This window comes from Brassica napus, chromosome C9 (genome assembly GCF_020379485.1).
Source record: "Brassica napus cultivar Da-Ae chromosome C9, Da-Ae, whole genome shotgun sequence".
In the NCBI taxonomy this organism is placed as follows: domain Eukaryota; kingdom Viridiplantae; phylum Streptophyta; class Magnoliopsida; order Brassicales; family Brassicaceae; genus Brassica; species Brassica napus.
The window spans coordinates 10,053,595-10,076,557 of NC_063452.1; the positions used below are offsets into that span (position 1 = coordinate 10,053,595).

General features: G+C 38.1%; 3 protein-coding genes across 3 annotated transcripts; all 3 read left to right on the forward strand.

The window, feature by feature from the left end:
* The first annotated feature begins 3,708 nt into the window (after window positions 1-3,708).
* On the forward strand, window positions 3,709-6,971 carry LOC106445398 (phenylacetaldehyde synthase). The gene is made up of 12 exons (XM_013886950.3): window positions 3,709-4,001; window positions 4,078-4,210; window positions 4,367-4,439; window positions 4,557-4,787; window positions 4,855-5,018; window positions 5,135-5,275; window positions 5,581-5,640; window positions 5,721-5,885; window positions 5,955-6,011; window positions 6,088-6,152; window positions 6,236-6,497; window positions 6,589-6,971. Coding segments are annotated over exons 1-12 (1,473 nt in total). The 5' UTR covers window positions 3,709-3,999; the 3' UTR covers window positions 6,709-6,971.
* A 6,252-nt stretch (window positions 6,972-13,223) lies between these two features.
* LOC106445399 (ABC transporter C family member 5) lies at window positions 13,224-19,223 on the forward strand. The gene is made up of 10 exons (XM_048769924.1): window positions 13,224-15,493; window positions 15,594-15,914; window positions 16,033-16,119; window positions 16,193-16,888; window positions 16,971-17,135; window positions 17,282-17,576; window positions 17,675-17,889; window positions 17,964-18,333; window positions 18,419-18,658; window positions 18,737-19,223. Exons 1-10 carry the CDS (start codon window positions 13,466-13,468, stop codon window positions 18,847-18,849), a joined length of 4,530 nt encoding a protein of 1,509 aa, XP_048625881.1. The 5' UTR covers window positions 13,224-13,465; the 3' UTR covers window positions 18,850-19,223.
* A 404-nt stretch (window positions 19,224-19,627) lies between these two features.
* On the forward strand, window positions 19,628-22,690 carry LOC106445401 (NADH dehydrogenase [ubiquinone] 1 alpha subcomplex subunit 9, mitochondrial). Its single transcript, XM_013886953.3, has 12 exons — window positions 19,628-19,863; window positions 19,947-20,043; window positions 20,205-20,269; window positions 20,391-20,476; window positions 20,589-20,673; window positions 20,751-20,821; window positions 20,983-21,114; window positions 21,377-21,492; window positions 21,560-21,683; window positions 21,762-21,830; window positions 22,002-22,122; window positions 22,220-22,690. The coding sequence occupies exons 1-12, from the start codon at window positions 19,758-19,760 to the stop codon at window positions 22,357-22,359; spliced, it is 1,212 nt and encodes a 403-aa protein (XP_013742407.2). The 5' UTR covers window positions 19,628-19,757; the 3' UTR covers window positions 22,360-22,690.
* Window positions 22,691-22,963: the final 273 nt, after the last annotated feature.

The window sequence follows — 22,963 nt, forward strand, 5'->3', positions numbered from 1 at the left end:
TTGTTGATGGAAATTGAAATTAATTAAAAGATTTCCTTAATTTCATTTTTTGTGATAGTATATAGGGAAGGAATATTCCATGAATTAGTTAAGTTTAGATTTTATTTGACCAATTGATATCATTTTAGGAAATGCGAGTAGCCTGAAAATAGGAGATTTTAACTAAGATTAAGATCGTATTAGTTAATGTGATTGCCAAAATATAGGAGCTGTTATGGAATATCACTAATTTATTTTTTATTTTTTCCTTTGCAGTTTTAGATTGTGTGGTTGGAAATTACCGGTTCAGTAAATCAAGGAAATGCAATGTCATACACCGGAATCAAATTACCGGTTTGGTATGTATGGTTGAAAATTATTGGAAATTAAGGGTTTGGTACGGTAGTATTTTACAGAAAACCGAATTCAAATTTAATGTTCTTCATGTTTAGAAGATTTCTACAAGAATCTCCATTTTATGTCTTTGGTTGAGCCGATTTGGTATATTATATATTAAACAAGTTGGTTTTATATTAGGATTGAGGCTGAAAATTGTGTTTGTGTGGTTAAAAATTATTTAAAATCAACCTGATAGGTATGGTAGTATTTAACAGAAAACCGGAATCAAATTTTAGGTGAATAACATTTCCTTGATTGTGATATTCTTCATGTTTAGAAAATGTGAATTATGTTTCATTTTATGGGCCGATCACAAAAAAAAAAATGTTTCATTTTATGTGGATAATATTAAGCTTATGAAATAGGTTGACCTGATTCGGTTTATTGTATATGCAAAAACAGGTTGGTATAATTTTACGGTTGAAGCTGGAATTTATGCTTGTGTCATGTCGGTTTGTTAAGAGGTGTAACTGACGTGTAAGCATGTCAATCAAATTTTAAATGGTTTAGGAATATAGATAAATGATAGAAAAACAAGAGGCATTATATTGTAATTATTAAGGAAAAATTAGGGTTAATTAAAATTTGTTTATAATTTTGTTTGTTTCTTCAAATTACACGTTTATGATTTTAAACAAAGAGGAATATTTTTGTAACAATAGAATCTTCTAATAAGAAAGATATGTGGATGGATGTTTTTTAATAAATAGAATAATTATTTAGAAAAAGATTAGTTAAATTAGGAACACATTAATAGCTTAAAATTATGGTTATTTAATACTTCAGTGGCATGTTATTGTAAATATTATGCAAGTGTAAGGATAAGTTTAATTTTGTACTCCTGTTTTAATAGATTAGACTAGATCTTGATCCGCGCGCGAGCGCGTATATGAATTTTCAGTTTTTAATTATTTATTTTATTAAATGATGTATTTGTAATATTCGTTCATATTATATTCATTAAGTAAATATTTTTTTTTGCATCTTAAACTATCTATTTTTTTTACGAATGTGTGATCTCATATAAAAAATATAAAAAAAATGAGTATATAGTTAATTAGATAATTTTAAAAACAGAAATTTTTCTTTCGTGTGCGATATCATATAAATAATGATCCGCCCAGTTAACAAAATCATGATTATTTTATGTGTAATTTTTTTTATTTTGACTATTTCCTTAAAACTATATTAAATTTTACATATTTTAATTTGAATATTTTTAATATCTTTACCTTTTTATTTGAAATGCAACTCAATATTTTTTTAACAATTATAACAAAATATTTAAAAAATATTTTTAGAATTTGTTTGAAAAATATGAAAATTATGTTTTAAATTAAAATTATCCTAAAATATGATAAGTTTTGATGTAAACGAAAACTCAAATTATGTCAAAAATAATGATATTAAATGATAATAACAATTTTATTTGATTATTTTTTTTAAAATACATTTACAAAAATATTGTTTGAAAGAAAATTCATTTATCTTTCAAGTATAAAATGAATATATTATAATTAAATAATAAAAAATATAAATAAAAACCATAAATTTAGCAAATGACAACTGAGTTATATTATGCTAAAATTTTCTTTCTAACAATTTATCAAATGACAAATGAGTTATGAGCAAATAATACCATATAATTTTTAAAAACATAGCCATTCTTAAATATTTTTTGAATAAATAATTATTTTTAAATTTAATCAACTGAAAATAATATCCGTACAATTGTGTGAATCAAATTCTAGTTTTATTGATGCATGTTATATATTAGTGTTGCATGTTTTAGGTAACATTTTAATGATACACGTTTTTAAAAATCTTCATTATTAAAATTATGCACGTAAGGATAACTCATGAGTTTTTTTGGTTGATTAAATAACATTATGTCCAAATTTATTTAAGGATATTTCATTAAGGTAACTGAAAAAGAAAAACAATAAAATAGGAAGTTTAAATTCATTTAAGTATATTTCATTAATGTAACTGAAAAGGCAAGTAATAAATTAGGCAGTTTTATTCGTTTTAGGATATTTCATAAATGCAAATGTAAAAGACAAGAAAAAAAAAGTTTAATTAATGAAGTAAGAACATTTTAAAATGGATACTTCTCTTTTAATAATATAGATTTGTTGAAAGGAATGTTAGTTTTATTTGTTCTTTAGTTTTAATTATATATTCACAAGCGCTCTCTCTCGAGTTACTCTCAGCACCGTTGCGTTTCTCAGGATTTTGAGGCGCTGCTATCTTCCGCTCACTCTGAAAAATCATTGCCATCTCTCCATATTTATTTTTTTTAACAAAAAATGTTAAATCCGAGTCTATTAAAGATACATACCTAACTTATGGGTGAAGGTACGACCCACATATAGACTTTCTTCTGGGCATTCAAATGAACCGAAAGCAATAGTTCATATCCGTGTGGCCAGCGGGATTCGAACCAAGATTCGCCGTATTGAGTTTATTTCCTTCAAACGCCACTAGACTACCACCGGTTATCTCTCCATAATTATTCCAAGGAGAATTTAAAAAGAAACTAAAAATGCAAATAGGAGCCAAAATTCCAGTTTTTGGAAGGTGAGTCCGAAAATCCCTTGCCTTGAAGGGGAAGATAAAGACAACAACATTTAATATGTTTTGTTGTTAGCAAACTAAGGAAAACCACTTCCTTCAAACCAAGGTAGAAACACCACTAAAAGCAACCTCAGAACACATACAAATTAGAGAGAAGGGTCCAACAGTAAAAGCAAAAGAAACCCTTTAAAATGACGATTGCAACAAAAAAAAAATCTAAAGAACCACTGACAAGAATTTCGAGAAGCGAAGATACGGACGGAAAACACCATGCAATACATAAGGCACATCAATGACCAAACCACCATCGTCGACCCTTAACTAAAGGTTCCAAATTTAAAATTTGTATATGCTTTCTGGAAAACATCTAACAGACCAAAAGAACACGTAAAACGAAGAAGAAAATAATTAAAAGATAAAAAAAACTAGGCCGGTTGTGGTTAAAAATACATATGTTCCCAGTCAGCGACAAAAAATCGGACATAAAAAATATAGATTTTTGATTAATTTGGGGAGAGAGAGGATTGTAATCAAGAACTAAGCTGTATTAAACAATCAATTAGAGTAGTTAAAAAAATTGTTAGGTCGTTGGTAACAAGAAAAACAATAGCCTAACGAAGTCTAGTCCTAAGAGTTTAACACAATGCACTAGTTGCAGACAATAGAGTTTAAGATATGATAAGAAGAAAAAAAGATAAACATTATTTCTACCTGAAATCTCACCATTGCAACGTTGACACACACACACACACACACAAGTACAACCATTTCTCATTACTCTCGTGATAACGATTTGGGTGGACAACATAAAAAGTTGGACAGGGTTTATTCAGTACTATTTTGTTCTTTATTTAAAATGTTTTAAAATTGTTTAAAACATTTAAAAATTGTACAAAAAACATTAATTTAATTGTACAAAAACAAAACACACTCCCGATCCTATATATAAGAGGAAACTAAGCAGGCTGAAACCCAAACCATTCAGGAAGGCTTCTGAGACATAAACACAAATTAGAAGCTACGCAAGGGAAAAAAAAAACAAAAATGTAAGTTCTTGAAAGTTGGTAAATGATCTCTGAAGAAAATTTTTCTGAAATAATTGATTTTATTATTATGGAACAGGGAAAATGGTAGTAGGCACGTGCTGAAGCCGATGGACTCTGAGCAACTGAGAGAGTACGGACATCGAATGGTGGACTTCATTGCTGATTATTACAAAACTATCGAATCTTTCCCTGTCCTTAGCCAAGTTCAGGTCACTTTCTTTTCAATTTGATGTGGGTTTTATTCAATAAAATTTGCCATGTCAAAGGGTCTAACCAAAGTTGAAGTGTCGTCACATTATGTTTTTGCTATAGTTTTGTTGGTTCATTCACACAATGTTGATATTTTACTTGTCTCTATGACACAGCCTGGTTATCTTCACAACCTTTTGCCTGATTCAGCACCAGACCACCCTGAAACAGTTGAACAAGTTCTTGATGGTGAATTAAACTGAATACCCACTTCCACTTTTTTTTGTTTGGACCATTTCCGATACTTTCTGGTTGAGCATAGACAGATCTGATGTGAGTTTTTTTTTTTTTTTGTTTTTTTGGCAGATGTTAAAACGAAGATATTGCCTGGAGTAACTCATTGGCAAAGCCCCAACTTCTTTGCTTATTACCCATCTAACAGCAGCGTTGCAGGGTTCTTGGGTGAGATGTTGAGTGCTGGTCTTGGAATTGTTGGTTTTAGTTGGGTCACTTCTCCAGCTGCCACTGAGCTCGAAATGATCGTTCTTGATTGGCTTGCCAAACTTCTAAACCTACCCGAGCATTTTCTCTGCAAAGGTTATATAAAATCTTGTCAAAATAATCATTTGGCGTAAGACCTAACTTAGCTAAAGCTGTAATGTAGGAAATGGAGGTGGAGTCATTCAAGGGTCAGCTAGTGAAGCTATTCTTGTTGTTATGATTGCTGCCCGCGATAAGGTCTTAAGAAGTGCTGGCAAGAACTCCCTTGGGAAGCTCGTTGTCTACTCCTCTGACCAGACACATTCAGCTTTACAGAAAGCTTGCCAGGTGAATATTTTTTTCAGATTTTGATTAAAGATAGTTTTGTTTTTTTTTTTTTTTTTTTTTTTGTAAAACGAAAGTTTTGTTTAAAAGAAGTTAACTTCTGTTTTTGTGCTTGACAGATAGCCGGAATCCATCCGGAGAATTGCAGGGTGCTGAAAGCTGATTCCTCTACAAATTATGCTCTGCGTCCAGAATTGCTTCAAGAAGCCGTTTCTCGAGATCTTGAAGCTGGATTGATTCCATTCTTCTTGTGTGGCAATGTAAGCACTAGCTAACTTGGACATAAATAATTTTCGGTCCTATAATTATTAAATTTCAAAATTTTAAAAATATTATATTAAAATCTTATAATTATTTTATAAACAATTTGATTAATTTATCTGATTTTATTTGAGTTTTGACTAAATACTTAATATTATTATAGTTTAGAACAAAATGTAAATTTAAATCTATAGGATGTATATTAATGAAAAAAAATGGATTGGGACCTGGGCCCCAAAACTAAGTCAGCTCTGCTTACTCAGAAGCATGTTTATTTTCTGAAAGACTCGTTTGTTATTTGCAGGTTGGAACAACTTCTTCAGCAGCAGTTGATCCACTAGCCGCACTGGGAAAGATTGCAAAGGTTATTTATTTCACATTTCATAGAGAACTTAATAGCAGAGGAACTGATGCTAATTCTCTTATTAATTACTGAATTCTCAGAGCAATGAGATATGGTTTCACGTGGACGCAGCGTACGCTGGAAGTGCTTGTATATGTCCAGAGTATCGACAGTACATTGACGGAGTAGAAACTGCAGACTCTTTTAACATGAATGCTCACAAATGGTTCCTCACCAACTTCGATTGTTCCCTACTTTGGGTGAAGGTACATATTCCCTCTTTTTTTACTTTCACTTTCTCCACGTGTACTGAAAAAGACATGTTGATAAAACAGGATCAGCATGCTCTCACTGAAGCTCTGTCAACAAATCCAGAGTTTCTCAAAAACAAGGTAAGGATGATTTTGAATTTCTTATTCAATTCTTACTAGTCTTATTATCAACTTTTTTTATATATTTTTTTGGCAGGCCTCTCAGGCAAACTTAGTTGTTGATTACAAAGACTGGCAGATCCCTCTCGGACGAAGATTCAGGTTCTTTGCTTTCCCAGAAAACTAAAATTTAAAAAAGATAGATACAATATTCTGAGCTTTTTGTGTGTGTGTGTGTTTAACAGATCATTGAAACTATGGATGGTTTTAAGGCTCTACGGAGCTGAGACTTTGAAGAACTATATAAGAAACCACATCAAACTGGCTAAAGATCTTGAACAACTCGTCTCTCAAGATCCTAACTTTGAGGTTATCACTCCTCGGATATTTTCCCTCGTCTGTTTCCGTATGGTTCCTATTGATGACGACGAAAACAAGTGTAATAGTCGAAACCTCGAGCTCCTAGAGGCAGTAAATTCCTCAGGGAAACTCTTCATTTCTCACACTGTAAGTACTGACTTCTCTTTTCTTCTCTGTTGGATGATGTTCTTTAGTTAAGACATAACTGTATATATGCATTTCTTTGCGTGGAAAAAAGGCTTTGTCGGGAAAAATCGTTCTACGTTGCGCCATTGGAGCGCCATTGACAGAGGAGAAGCACGTGAAGGAGACATGGAAGGTTATTCAGGAAAAAGCATCTTACTTGCTTCGCAAGTAAAACAAGTATAAAAAGGGACACTATAGTGAGCTGTTTTTGCCAACAAATCAAGGATGCATTGGATTGGATTGGATTGGTTTTGCTTGGTTTGATATAATCATATTAAATAAAAAAACTTACCAAAGTTGGAACAACAAGTGAACTTCGGTATGATTGTGTATCTCTTTCTATTATTTTTCTTCCAATTGTGTGTATTTTATCTTTTCTCCAGTTGTGTGTATTCTATCTTCGGTATAATATATACATATAATGAGACCCACCCATATTGAAGATCCAGCCTCAATAATTCGACTTTGGTGATACGCTTATCTCTTCTCCTCCTGATTTCAAGCTTCTTCAGCTTCCTGAGTGTCTTGTTGTTTATGATTTTACTTATGTTTGAGTTGTATGGATGTATAATCACTGTGTTAGTTTGGGTTAGTTTCCGGGGAATTATCTTCTTTCCGCCGGCTTTAGTTTCCAAGGATTGTCCTACATCCGCTGGCTTTGTTTCCGGGGGTTTTGGTTAAACATATCAATCTGTATGTTCTCACTTTGATGAATATAATCTTCTAGTGTTAAAAAAAAAAAGGACTCCAATGGGCAGAAAACCTCCCATTGGAGGTACTCTTATTGTGGTTAACTTTATGTAACCATTAACAATGAGCTTATTATAAGCATATGAAAAAAATCTTTTAAACTTTATCTAATACTTTACTCTTACGACCCAAACATGTGGACTTGTTTATATTTGTTTCATCATGATGCCTTACCAAATTTTAAATGTGGTAATGATAGTGTATATATATGAGTTGTAAACTATTTAAAAGCTTAATTTTAAATATAAAAAGTGAATCCAATATGTAAAACTATATTAACAAATATTAAGTTTAACAAAGAGTTTAAGGTATTGATTGATATAAGTTTTTAGATGAGTGTCAAACACTACAAGAAAACGTGGTCATAACGACCAAGAGTTACAACTACAATTGTGTCGTCGTAATGTAACATCACGTTTACGTCGACATCACGACGAAATATGATGTCGTCATAAAGTAGACGTAAATTTGCTACCAAACGATTTCGTCGTAAATAAGTCGTAAAGTAACATCTTATTAACGACGACCTAGTCATAGAATTGCTACGAAAAGTCTTCGTCGTAAATTAGTCATAAATATACGACTAGATTACGATGACCACTTGTTTCGTCGTAAACACGTCGGTAAATTACGTCTATTTTACATCTAATCTTTTTCATCTAATTAACAACCTTATTACGAGAAATGCAGTTGTAAATTAGTAGTGTGACATAAATTGGTCGTAGCATTCCCACCTACCAAAATCGAAATTTTCTTATAAATATGTTCTCCTTGCTCTCATTCTCAAATGCACAAAAAAACGAAAAAAAGTTAAAAATGTCTCGAGATATCAATGAGTTCCGGAGTTGGATGTATACACATAAAGATTATGCGGGAAGAGTGACAAGCGAATTTCTCAACGGAGCAGAGGCATTCATGTATCAGGCCGGAAATACATCTCTCACGCAAGAAACTGGTAAAATGTTATGTCCCTGTCGTAAATGTAAGAATACCAAGTTTGCTCAGAGTGAAACAGTTTGGAAACAAATAGTAAATAGATGATTTACTCCACATTACTACATCTGGTTTCACCTTGGAGAGGGGGATAGTAGGAATGAAGCTAGTAGTAGTAATTGGGTTGAAAATGTTGGTAATAGAGATGAACCAAGTCATTTGCATTCTGAATCAGATGGTAGATCATGATAGGATGCATGATATGGTTACAGATGCATTTCGTGAAACTACATCAATAATAGAGGATGTAGAAAATGTAGAATGGCCTAACTTGGAGGCAAAAAGATTTTATGAAATGCTAGCTGCAGCTAATCAGCCAATTTACGAAGGTTGTAGAGAAGGTCTTTCTAAATTATCATTGGCAGCTAGGATGATGAATATCAAAACTGATCATAACTAACCTAAAGTGTGTATGGATGCGTGGGCTGAGTTGTTTAAAAAGTATTTGCCAAAAGATAATTTGTGTGCTGAATCTTATTATGAGATTCAGAAACTTGTTCATAGTCTTGGCTTACCTTCGGAGATGATAAATGTGTGTATAGACAACTGTATGATCTACTGGAGGGAAGATGCAGAATTGTTGGAGTGTAAATTTTGCAAGAAGCCACGATATAAACCAAAAGGACGTGGGCGGAATAGGATGTTGCATGTCCAAATATAAATTCTGCTCACTTTCGGGTGTTGCATGTCCAAAGATTGGATCGTAGCAATCAATCTTCTCCTTCTTCAGATCCACGTGAAATGCCACCCAATGATTTCCGCCGGTTTGAAGACATCTGTACAAGTGATCCACATCTTCATACCACTTCAAGTTTGTTGGACATTCAAGGGGAAGCTTACCGTTTATTAGATCTTCATAACCATTGCCTTTGAACGTGATCATACTAGGTTTTATCTTGAACTGCTTGAAATCGTGAATCCAAAAACTTAACACCCAAACGTCAATGAAGGCAATCCGTTTGGACCAGAATGGGGTGGGATTTCGCATGAACCTTTTAATGAGGACGTTTATATACGCACCGACATACTACACAAAGAATATTAACAAGTCAGCCGTAATCAAATATATAAGTCAGCCGTAATCAAATATATAACTCAGCTGTAATAGAATATATAACTCAGTCGTACTAAAGACTTACATTATCAAACACCCATCCATATTCTTTTTCTGGCCACGGTCTTTCATGGATGAGTATGATGTAGAAGTCACTCTCATGATCAGCTGAGAGGACTGCTGGTTTATCTGCTGGTGCTGGTGGTTTGGGTGGAATTCCCTTAATGTGTTGCATCAGTTTTTCGAATAGCACTGGATCAACAGGTGCTAGAGGGTCATATATTGCTGATGAAAGCTTAACATTCTTCCTCATGCACGTCGTTCCATCGTCTCCAATGTACGAAAAAACTGATGGTGAAGAAACTGCCGTCAATGCAAACCCTTTTGGAGATAATTGAAAACATTTCTCCCGATATTCCTTTACTACAGCAGATCTAACCTCTTCCTGATTCTCGACATCAGTCTCCGGCGTAAATTCGTTCTCTTCCACAAGAACTTCGTCGTTCGTCACAGCACATTCACTGTCCTCTCCAGCATGTTTTTGCTTCTTTAACTTAGCATGTTTTTGCTTCTTTAGCTCAGCCAGTTTTTGCTTCTTTAACTTAGCATGTTTTTGCTTCTTTAGCTCAGCCAGTTTTTGCTTCTTTAACTCAGTCTCTTTTCTCTTAGTCTCGGCTTCTTGATTCTTTAAATCAGCCAGTTTTTGCTTCTTTAACGCAGCCTATTTTCTCTTAGCGTCAGCCTTCTCCTTCCTTTTCAACGCAGCCTCTGCCTGCACTGCTTTTTTCTTATCAGCGGCATCCTCATCCTTTACAGTACGCCTACCCCTGCAGCCGCGTACATAGGCTGGAACCTTAGCATCCTTATCATCCTTAGTAGCCTTTGAAGGAGAAACATATACGAAATCAAGATCAGTAGCTTTAGCGACACTACCAAACTCCTCAGCCAAAGTCCTTTTCACCCCTGTATCCTTACCAAACTCCTCAGCCAAAGTTCTTTTCACCCATGTATCCTTATCAAACTCCTCAGCCAAAGTCCTTTTCACCCCTGTATCCTTACTAGGATTCTCGCCGACTAACGCTAGACTATTGACAGACTTGACTTCTGCTGCGTATTCTGCTGCGGTGATGGCAAAGATTCTTCTTCGTCGCCGTTTGAGAGGCTATCATAGTTTTCGGGAATTTTCCCTAGAACTTTCAGACGCTCCTCCACTAAAGCTTTCACCATGTCATCAATGGTCTTCTGGTCCATCAATGGTCTGTTCCGTTCTAACTCGTAAGCGTCAAACCGTGAGTCAATCTGACCAAATTTTCTATAAATATTCTCCAGAGTACTCACAATGGTCGTCAGAGTCGCTTTGTTCTCCAAATCTTTGCTACCTTCCTCCTCGCTAGAACCCTTTCCCGTTGCAGAAGCTTTACCCTCAATGTTGTTCACTTCATTATGTGTCTTAACTTTCTTCTGCTTCTTAGTGGGTGGCTCAGCTTCTGACGAAACTCCACCCTTCATTTTCTTCTTCTTCTCATTCCCCTTCCCCTGCACATTCCCCTGCACTTTTCAAAAACCTTTCACAAATCTACTTGTATGTATGTCTGTTATCAAGCTAACGAGTTGTGGGTCGTCAGGTTCACCCGACTATTTAGGAAACATCTCTTCAATTGAGTCCTTCAAAACCATTCTCCTCACACGCACCTGCAACACCAGGTTATAATTAAACTCAGCCACCAAAATAACACATAAATCAGCCATCAAATATAATAAATCAGCCATAAAAAAACTAAAAACTCAGCGTTAAACCTTACCTCGCCATGCTCTTTGATTTCGGCAGCCAACAAGTTATCAAAACTTTCACGTGTACGCTTTCCATCCCGTCGCAGAAACGGAACGTCTTCATTATTCACCACTCTCCCAAAATTCTCACCGAAGCAGTCGACATATTCATACGCTCAAAACAATAACGCGACGGTCATGCCGCTTATTGTGTATGACCCTCCTTCTGGAGCCAACGTTTTAATAGAGTCAATGAGAACTTCGTATACAGTCTGACCCCATGGATACGACCCCATGGCTTCATCGTCGTATACCCTTATTGCACTTTCAAAAGGTATCCTTGAATTGTGATGCAAACAATAGACTCCCATGGCTTGAAGAAGTAGCAGCCCCAACCACTTACGCTTTTCAAAACTCCAAAGCGGACAGAACGCTAATGCTTCCTTCAGTTCATCTAACTTAGGTCCCATCCCAAGCGGCACCTTCAACTCCTCCCAAAACTCTTTGTATTGATCAGGTTCAAAACTTTATGTTGGCAATGGACCTGTGTTTAACCCAGTGATCTCACAAAACTCGAGCAAGCCTGATAGCCTCATCAACCACGAGACACCATATCTCCTTCTTATGTACTCGCAGCTGTCTACATAGTAGATAGTGTACAGTCCTACCAGACCATATGCTTTCGCGTCCAGCTAGCCTAATAACTACTCTAATGGGAGAGTTCACCAGTTCTTTCCACACATCAAGTCCTATTGTTTCTCTAATGTGGGGGAAATTTCCTAGACGGAAATTGTGATTAATATCTTTTTTTTCTAGGTTAGAAGACTCTTCAGGGTAAAGTCTTGGAGGGTAATCCCGTGATTTAACTTCAGCAACATCCATCTGATCATATAACCCAACAATAAATCAGCCACAAGATAACAATAACACAGCCATAACATAACAATAACTCAACAAAATAAAAATAACTCAACCACAACATAACAGTAACTCAGCCATAACATAACAATTCCTCAGTCACGACATAGCGATAACTCAACAATAACATAACAATTACTTAGTCACAACAAAACCCTAACTCAGACGCAACAAAACCCTAACTCAGACGCAACAAAACCCTCAACCCTATCACAGCCGCAACATAACCTTATCTCAGTCGCAACAAAATATATAACTCACATGAAATATAATATATAACTGACCCACAAACTCAACCAAAACACAATATATAACGTCGCGAAATCCTACCGGAAAAGACGAACTCGTAGATAAGAATGCGACGAAGACGATTTCGTATAAACGACTGAAGACGACGATTTCGGGGAAGACGATATCGGAGAAGACACAATATCAACGACAGAGAGTTAGTTCGAGAAAGACGAAGTAAACACAATGTCGACGAGGATTTCGGAGAGTGGGAGAAAGCTTGCGGTTCCTTCTTCGAGACGACGACAATGTTCTTCGTTTCTTTTTTTTTAACCCTTATGTATTTGTGGAGAAGGAGACGGTTTGATTTCTATTTTGCTTATGTGGATTGTTAATTACTGATGTGGATTTAGTGGTTAAAAATAATTTCAATTAAAAAAAACTAATCAGATGCTCTTATTGTCATTTACTAGGTGTATCCAAACATTTTAGTAATTTTAAAAAGATATATAACACTCTCTACTAAACCAAATTTTCTATAATAATTTTCTCAATATATAACACACTACTGCTATTTAAGACTATATATATATTATGATTGCGTCTGAAGATCAGAAAACCTCGACTGCATCTACATTATATGTAATCTGGTGTATGTATGTGTGTGTGAGAGAGAGAGAGAGTTTCAGATTTAAAGGTAAGAAGAAGAAGAGGAGAAAGCAAATCCAAATTGATCCTACATTTTGCGACTCAATCTCTCTCTCTGTTGTAACGCCATTATCATACACAGCTGGAAACATCTCTTCTACTCTCTCTCTCTCTCTCTCTCTTCTCGGCTAGGGCGGGGAGAGAGAAGGAGAAGCGACATTGTCTTCGATCACGGTATTGTCGTACATAAATTTTAAAAAATTTCATCATGTGTGTTTTTGTCTTCTTGTGTCTTTCTCTAGATAACATCGATGCAACACAACAAAAAGTCTTTAAAAAGAACATATTTCTTCTTCTTTCTGATGTGTTATTCAACGTGTTAGGCTCTGACGAAAAGTCGTTTTGGTAACATGTGCGATGTGTCTTTCAGGCTCTGCGTTTCTCTCTACCACCGTCGTGACTCCTCTGCTCATAAGACACATCTTACTCTCGCTTCCTCTGCTTACATTGAATTGCTCTTTCTTCAATGCTCTCTAGCTCAGAAATCTCATTAATCTAATTATTGATTATGGGCACCCTCTTGAGAGCTCTTCGTGACTTACCACTTGTGGAAGCGTCTTCGATCTGCATCACTTTGGCTCTTCTCTTAGTGTTTATCATCGATATCTCCGCGAGACGGTTGCTTCTCTGCCTCCGTCGCGGTCCTTTCCTCAAACACGACTCTATAGGAATCTCTAGTTCAGGAGACGCCCGCGAGCTTCAAGTCACCATTGGCTACAAATTCTCGGTTCTTTGCTGTTTCTTCGTCTTAATCGTGCACGTTTCAGTTTTAGTGTTGGATGTTGTCGGAGTAACTAAGGAAAGAAACGCGATTAGTGTTCTTTTCTCGCCGGTTACAGAGGTTGTAGCTTGGTTAGTGTTGTGCGCATCAGTTGTTCGATGTAATTACACCTCTGCGGAAAAGTTCCCTTTGCTGTTAAGGCTATGGTGGGTTGTGGGTTTCTTCTTTTGTTTATGGGCTTTGATCATAGACTCCAGAGAGCTTGTTGTGAACGGCTCGAACCATTTGTCTTCACACGTCGTTGGGAACTTTGTTTCAGCTCCTGCTCTGGCTTTCCTCTGCTTCGTGGCTCTCAGAGGTGTATCAGGTCTTCGAGTTATTACTACACATTCACATCTTCTTGACCCTCTGCTTGTCGAAGAAGAAGAAGAAGAAAAAGCTGGGTGTCTCAGTGTTACTTCCTACAGCGACGCCGGGTTGTTCAGCCTCGCTACGCTTTCGTGGCTGAATCCTCTCCTCTCCCTTGGCGCGAAGAGGCCGTTGGATCTCAAGGACATTCCTCTGCTCGCTCCCAAAGACCGGGCAAAGACCAACTACAGAATCTTGAACTTTAACTGGGAGAAGCTAAAGGCTGAGAATCCCTCAAAACCACCTTCTCTTGCTTGGGCCATCTTGAAGTCGTTTTGGAAAGAAGCGGCTTGTAATGCAGTCTTTGCTGGCTTGAACACTCTTGTCTCTTATGTGGGTCCTTATTTGGTGAATGACTTTGTTAATTATCTGGGTGGGAAAGAGACTTACCCTCACGAGGGTTACATCCTCGCTGGTATCTTCTTTGCGGCCAAGCTCGCGGAGACTTTAACAACTCGGCAGTGGTATCTTGGTGTCGATATCTTGGGGATGCATGTCAGATCAGCTCTAACGGCTATGGTGTACAGAAAAGGGCTCAAACTCTCGAGTATAACCAAGCAGAACCACACGAGCGGCGAAATTGTGAACTACATGGCCGTTGATGTCCAGAGAGTAGGTGACTACTCTTGGTACCTTCATGATATGTGGATGCTTCCTCTACAGATTGTGCTTGCTCTCGGGATCTTGTACAGGAGTGTGGGGGTGGCGGCTGTAGCCACGTTGGCGGCCACAGTTTTCTCTATTATCGCCACCATCCCATTGGCCAAAATCCAAGAGGACTATCAAGACAAATTGATGTCTGCTAAAGATGATCGGATGAGGAAGACTTCGGAGTGTTTGAGGAACATGAGGATTCTGAAACTGCAGGCTTGGGAGGATCGGTACAGGGTCGTGCTTGAGGGAATGAGGAGTACGGAGTTCAAATGGCTTCGAAAGGCTTTATACTCCCAAGCGTTTATCACATTTATATTCTGGAGTTCGCCTATCTTCGTAGCTGCAATCACGTTTGCTACGGCCATAGGATTAGGAACTCAGCTCACTGCAGGAGGCGTTCTCTCCGCGCTTGCAACGTTCAGGATTCTTCAGGAGCCGCTTAGGAATTTTCCTGATCTGGTGTCAATGATGGCTCAGACTAAAGTGTCTCTTGATCGGATATCGGGGTTTCTGCAAGAGGAAGAGCTCCAGGAAGATGCTACGATAATCCTTTGTCAAGGTATGACAGAGACATCAGTGGAGATCAAAGACGGTTGTTTCTCTTGGGATCCTTCGTGGGTAAGGCCAACTTTGTTTGATATTCATCTAAACGTTAAGAGAGGAATGCGAGTAGCTGTCTGCGGAGTCGTTGGTTCCGGAAAATCAAGTTTTCTTTCTTGTATACTTGGAGAAATACCTAAAATCTCGGGTGAAGTAAGTGAAACACTTTGAACAACTTTCAAAACATGTGTGTCTGTCTTCAATATTTTTCAGGCCTAAGCAAATTTCACGAGTTGTACACTGAAATACACAGGTTAGAATATGCGGTAGTGCTGCTTATGTTTCACAATCCGCATGGATCCAGTCTGGGAATATAGAAGAAAATATTCTCTTCGGCAGTCCAATGGACAAGGCCAAGTACAAGAACGTTATACACGCTTGCTCACTGAAACGGGACTTGGAGCTCTTCTCACATGGCGATCAGACCATTATCGGTGACAGAGGCATAAACCTCAGCGGTGGTCAGAAGCAGAGAGTTCAGCTAGCAAGAGCGCTTTACCAGGATGCTGATGTTTATCTGCTGGACGACCCTTTCAGTGCTGTTGACGCTCACACTGGCTCCGAACTCTTCAAGGTGCACTCTTTTTTATTTTCTACTTCTTTCCAAATAAACAAACAACTACCTTTTTTAAACACTGCCTTGCGTTGAATGTGTCTCCCTACTTCACAAGCTTGAGTTTGCGTATCTACAGGAATACATATTGACGGCTCTGGCAGACAAGACTGTGATATTTGTAACTCATCAAGTCGAGTTTCTTCCTACCACGGATCTTATATTGGTGAGGACTTCTTCGGCATGGCTCAATCTTATACCAAGAAAGCACTTCATGAAATTTTTGTGTTTATCTGCAGGTCCTTAGGGATGGCCAAATTATACAGTCAGGTAAGTATGAGGAACTGCTACAAGCAGGAACGGATTTCTTATCACTTGTGTCTGCTCATCATGAAGCAATTGAAGCAATGGACATTCCAAGCCATTCATCAGAGGACTCTGATAGCCATCATGGGATAGACCAGTCATTGCCACACAATCCAAAATCCAACGCTTCCTCGAGCAACATTGAGATTCTGGCCAAGGAGGTCCAAGAAGGGCCGTCGGGGTCTAACCAGAAAGCCACCAAGGAGAAAAAGAAAGCAAAACGGCTGAGGAAGAAACAACTGGTTCAAGAAGAGGAACGTGTCCGGGGACGAGTCAATATGAAGGTGTACTGGTCATATATGGCTGCAGCCTATAAAGGGCTTTTGATTCCGCTCATAATCATTGCGCAGACTCTGTTTCAGTTCCTACAGATTGCAAGTAACTGGTGGATGGCCTGGGCAAATCCGCAAACAGAGGGAGACCAAGCTAAAGTGAGCTCCACGGTCCTACTCCTTGTATTTATTGCGCTAGCATTTGGTAGCTCAGTGTTTATCTTTGTCCGAGCGATTCTGGTCGCCACGTTCGGCCTCGTAGCTGCTCAGAAGCTGTTTCTGAACATGCTCAGAAGTGTTTTCCGCGCGCCAATGTCGTTTTTCGACTCGACTCCTGCTGGAAGGATCTTAAATCGGGTTGGTTCTCTTTTTTTTAAATTTATTAGAACATGACTGTGACGTCTTCTCTTCATGATGGTCTTTCTCATTGCTATTTTAGGTGTCCATTGATCAAAGCGTGGTGGATCTTGATATTCCTTTTAGGCTCGGAGGATTTGCATCAACAACAATACAGCTCATTGGCATTGTTGGTGTGATGACAAACGTTACATGGCAAGTGTTTCTTCTTGTAATTCCAACTGGCATTGCTTGCTTGTGGATGCAGGTGATTTCTGGTTAATTTCTGAAGATTCGTTTTTATGATACTTAAAAGGGATACAATAAATTCAAAGTATTTGACTTATTTCTCTTGGTATTACACGTTTTAACAGCAAAGTTTTTTTTTTGGTTTTTTGCATTTGAAAAACGCAGAAATACTACATGGCATCGTCTAGAGAGCTGGTTCGGATAGTGAGCATACAGAAATCTCCAATAATCCATCTATTTGGGGAGTCAATCGCGGGTGCAGCAACAATCAGAGGGTTTGGCCAAGAAAAGCGTTTCATGAAGAGAAACCTCTATTTACTGGACTGCTTTGCCCGCCCTTTCTTTTGCAGCATCGCTGCTATAGAGTGGCTCTGTTTACGCATGGAGTTGCTTTCCACTTTCGTCTTTGCCTTCTGCATGATCCTGCTCGTCAGCTTTCCACATGGAACAATCGATCCAAGCAAGCTCTTCTCCTCGTCCTCTTTATCTTTCTTCCTATAGATCATATGGTCTGCATTTCTCCCATGTTTATTGAGTTCAGAATATATCTTTGTATAGGCATGGCCGGTCTTGCAGTAACGTATGGCCTTAATTTAAACGCTCGCCTTTCCCGGTGGATACTTAGCTTTTGTAAGCTCGAGAACAAAATCATCTCCATCGAAAGAATCTATCAGTATAGTCAGATTCCCAGTGAAGCCCCTACGTTCATCGAGGACGCTCACCCTCCTCCTTCGTGGCCAGAAAATGGAGCCATTGAGATCAACAATTTGAAGGTACATTTCGAATTGTTCATTCTGTTGAACTTGTCGCTATAGCTTTTTATTCATCCTCCTCCTTTGCTTAAAAGGTTCGCTATGGAGAAAATCTGCCAACTGTACTCCACGGAGTCAACTGTGTATTCCCTGGTGGCAAGAAGATTGGGATTGTGGGGCGCACAGGAAGTGGCAAATCAACGCTGATCCAAGCGCTGTTCAGGCTGATAGAGCCATATGCAGGACAAATAATCATTGATGGCATCGATATCTCCTCCATTGGCCTTCACGACCTCCGTGGCCGTCTCAGCATCATTCCCCAAGACCCCACCTTGTTTGAAGGCACTATTCGAGGAAACCTCGACCCTCTCGAAGAACACACTGATCAAGAAGTTTGGCAGGCTCTAGATAAGTCACAGTTGGGGGACATAGTTCGTGCTAAAGACCAGAAGCTCGATACTCCAGGTATATAGTAAATCTTGACGTTAGATTGAGAAGTAAGAAAAAGAATGCTGATGGTGATTCGTTGATTAAACTCTGTTGGGTGCAGTGTTAGAAAATGGAGATAACTGGAGTGTTGGGCAGAGGCAGCTGGTGTCTCTTGGGCGTGCATTGCTTAAACAAGCGAGAATTCTTGTGCTTGATGAAGCAACTGCTTCGGTTGACTCAGCCACTGATAATCTCATCCAGAAGATTTTGAGAACAGAGTTTGGTGATTGCACCGTCTGCACTATCGCACATCGGATCCCCACTGTGATCGATAGTGACTTGGTTCTGGTTCTAAGCGATGGTACATACATTTCTCAGATTTTCTGTTTACAGTGAGAAACAAACACGTCTTAAAAAACTTTGGTGATGATTTTGGCAGGTCTTGTTGCGGAATTCGACACGCCAACACGACTTCTAGAGGATAAGTCTTCGATGTTCCTTCGACTGGTGACAGAATACTCATCGAGATCAAGTGGCATACCTGACTTCTGATCAGTCGAGGTGAGGACCACAAAGTGAAAGGAATCTACTTCTCCGTGCTGCTGGGACAATGCTGTTCCTGCTGCATAGCAGAAAATTTGTGTTGAGAGAAACACACAGGGCTCAAGAGCCTGTCAATAAAGACCAGGGATTCAAGAACACCATTGTTTTCGGGACTGAGCAGCAGATTTAAAGATCCAGGTCGCACGCATTTTTGTTTAGTTTAGGTTTCTGTTGTAAGCTGAATCAGTTGTTTAGAAGCTGCTTCTTTCTCAAAGGATACAGAGAGTCCAATATGTTCAGTTTTGCGTTTCATTTTTAGTTTACGGTTTCAAATCAGACGGGTTTTCGTTCATTCAATATTATCGTAGAACTTGGCATGGCAATTCGAATACCGAACCGGGTGAAATCTATTAGGAAAATACATTTTATACCGATAATAGTTCAGTTCTGTTTTGAGCCGGTTAAATAATCCTATATCTGTTTAATAGATTACGTATTAGTTGAAGTGGTCAGTGGTGAGCGCTGACATAATTGTATATTGGCCTTCCGAAACCGAGTTCGAACAATAGTGTGACATTTTCGTTAGTATCCTTCACTTTCGAAATATGGAGTAACGATTTAGTCGGGTAACATGTAAAATTTACAACTGAACTAGAACCCACAACTTTTGATATTATAAACCATCACATAAATAGTTTAAATCCGAAACCGACACGAACTACTCTATTTTGGATCGGTTCTGATTCAGGTATTCGGTTTTTATGCCCGGAGGCGTATTAAAATACTCTACATGGGTTGAGAGACCAAAATTATTGTGTTTGGGCCCGGCCCGGCCCAGCCATCTACCTGTATCATCTTTCTCTCTCTCTCGCATATCTGTGTTTGTTGTCACTCGATCGATCGTGCGACTGAGGACGATGATGCAAGCAGTTTCCAGGAGATTAGTCCAACGGCCTCTCGCCGGAGAAACTTCCATCTATTCATCGTCTTCTCTCAGATCGCTCTATGGTGTCCCAGATTACCGTTAAGTCTCTTGCGATTGAATTTAATTTCATTCGCATTTTCTAGGTTTTAATAATGAGATAATATATGGTTTTCTGATTCAGTGAATGGAAGTGATAATCGTCGCTACTCGTCTTCCCTTGCTACTAAGGGCGTGGGGCACCTCGCTCGCAAGGGTACTGGTGGCAGATCTTCCGTCAGGTAAATGCTGGAACTACAATTCTCGTAGAAGAAGAAGAAGAAGAAATGTTTTTTGGTCTGTCTTAGGATAACGCCAAGCTTAAAAATGAAAAACAATGTAGCATGGTTTTGCGGTAGCTTCAGTATAATGAAAATCTTGATTTGTCCTTTGTTTTTGCCAGTGGCATTGTAGCTACGGTGTTTGGAGCCACTGGGTTTCTTGGTCGTTATCTTGTGCAGCAGCTAGGTGAGTTTGGTTTTTAGCATATCTAATACCCATCCTAGTATACATCAATCTTGTCCTTCCTTTTACATGTTTTTTTTTTTTTGGTTTTCTAATTATGTTGCAAATGAATTGCTCCTTCCAGCTAAAATGGGATCACAAGTGCTAGTGCCTTTCCGAGGCTCTGAGGACAACCCTCGACATCTCAAGTTGATGGGAGATTTAGGACAGGTAATATCTTTTTTTTTTTGTTTAACACAATGCTTATAAGGGTATGTCCCAAGAACACACCTTTTTTTGTATGTTAGACTTTGGAGCAACAAATTTGTGATGTATATTCCAGGTAGTACCAATGAAATTTGATCCGAGAGATGAAGACTCCATTAAGGCTGTCATGGCAAAGGCTAATGTCGTTATCAATCTCATTGGTACTTATTTTGTTTTGATCTTTTAAAAAGCAACACTGTTCTTTTAATCTGTGGATGATATCTATTCTAATCCTCAGGAAGAGAGTACGAGACCAGAAATTTCAGTTTCGAAGAGGTGAATCATCACATGGCTGAGAAACTTGCATTGGTATGTTCCGGAAACTCTGGTGAAGAGGCTTCCATTTTCTTACTCATGGGATTGTTGGGTACTTCGGAAATGAGCTACGCATTTTTAAGCTTCAGGGTAATACGGTCTGCTCTTTTAGTTATGTCTAATTAGATTGGGGATTGGTGGATTTGTTGTTTCAGGTGGCTAAGGAACATGGTGGGATAATGAGATTTATTCAGGTTTCTTGTCTGGGAGCTTCTGTGTCATCTCCTTCAAGAATGCAGAGGGCTAAAGCTGCTGCTGAGGAAGCTGTCTTCAGTGCGCTGCCTGAGGTAAACTTATCGCAGCTTTTGGAACCTAAAACGCTCTCTTCTGTAACATATTTCATTCACTATTGCTATGATTCTGCTTGATGTCAGATATAAGGTATATCCTCTAGTTGTTTCTTGTGTAGAACTGGAAAAACAGTATATGAAGTTATTATTGAACTCTAAATTTTAAAGCAACAATGTACCTGGAATGGCTTGCATATGCATTTATTCATCAGCCTGCTGCTTCTAGTCAGTTGATGGTGTATATTTATTTGTTTCCTAGGCGACAGTCATGAGACCTGCGACCATGATTGGCACAGAGGACAGAATCTTGAACCCCTGGGCAATGTTCGTTAAAAAATATGGTTTCTTCCCGCTCATAGGTGGTGGCACCAACAAGTATGTCCTAAACCTTTGTCTAGTTCTTTTCACCGGTTTTCTTACCCTAACCATAACTTAATTGCAGATTCCAGCCCGTATATGTGGTTGATGTTGCTGCTGCAATCGTTGCAGCTCTCAAGGATGATGGCTCCAGCATGGGGAAAACCTATGAATTAGGTGGTCCAGATGTCTTTACCCCTCGTGATTTGGTAAATTCATATTGTCCTTCATTCTCTCTGTCACTGTTTTAGCTCGTTAGGGCTAATTTTGCAAGTGTTTCCTTGCAGGCGGAGATCATGTTTGATATGATTCGTGAATGGCCTCGATATGTGAAGCTTCCATTTCCAATTGCTAAGGTAACAGATCAAATCGTTCGCCGTCTAGGGTAAAAACTCCTAAGGATTTTTATGTGCACCTTTGTCAGAGAAAGCGTTGCGTATTAGAACTAAAGAAGCCTATATTGTTAAGGATCTTTGTTTTTGTTTTTCAAATGATACTAATTTTGTATATGTCACAATCTGTTCTAGGCAATGGCGGGTCCTCGGGATTTCATGGTGAACAAGGTCCCGTTCCCTTTACCATCCCCACAGATCTTCAATCTGGATCAAATCAATGCGCTTACAACCGATACACTTGTATCTGACAAGGGTTAGTCATTTCTTCACAGAAGTGAAATAAGTTCTCTTTGCATGATCTGTTTGAGTGTCTCACTCCTTTGTTATTTCGACACAATGGCTATTTTCAGCCTTGACTTTTCAGGATTTGGACCTTGTCCCTCATAAATTGAAGGGATATCCAGTCGAGTTTCTTATCCAGTATCGCAAGGGTGGTCCTAATTTCGGTTCTACCGTCAGTGAAAAGATACCAACAGACTTCTACAATTGATGATGCTTCTACTCAAAGGTCGTTTTCCTGGACTAATTTTGATTCATGCAAGTCTCACAGTGAAATGGCAGAAACTAGATATGGTATTTTGATGCCTTTCATTTTCTTCTGTCAAATAATAAAAGGGTTTCCTCTTCTCTTTGTTGTGTTCTGAAAGAAAGTGTAACCCGTCAACATGATTATAAGTTAGAGAGGAGACGTTTTCTGTCTTTTTTGAATGGGAGATTTATTCCCCGTATGATTATGTAGTTTCTGGTTCGTTTGAAACTTCATGTGCTACTTTGCTCTTGAGTCTTGAATATAACTAAGCCCATGTGCTTCCGTTTTTGCATTCCATATTAGTATAACTAGGGATGTTAACATGGGTATTGCCTATGGGTTTACCCAAACCCACTAATGATGGGTTGGGTTTTTACCCATCTAAGATTAATTGGGTCAACCATGAGTATTTTAATTTTAAAACTCATATTTATGTTGAGTAACAAAAGGCTAATGGTGTACCCGTGGGTTTTCAATTATATATATAGATTTACACCATTTTAACTAAAATATATAAAATTTGTAAAAACGTTCTTTTTCGCCAGAACCAAAAAATGAATTTTTT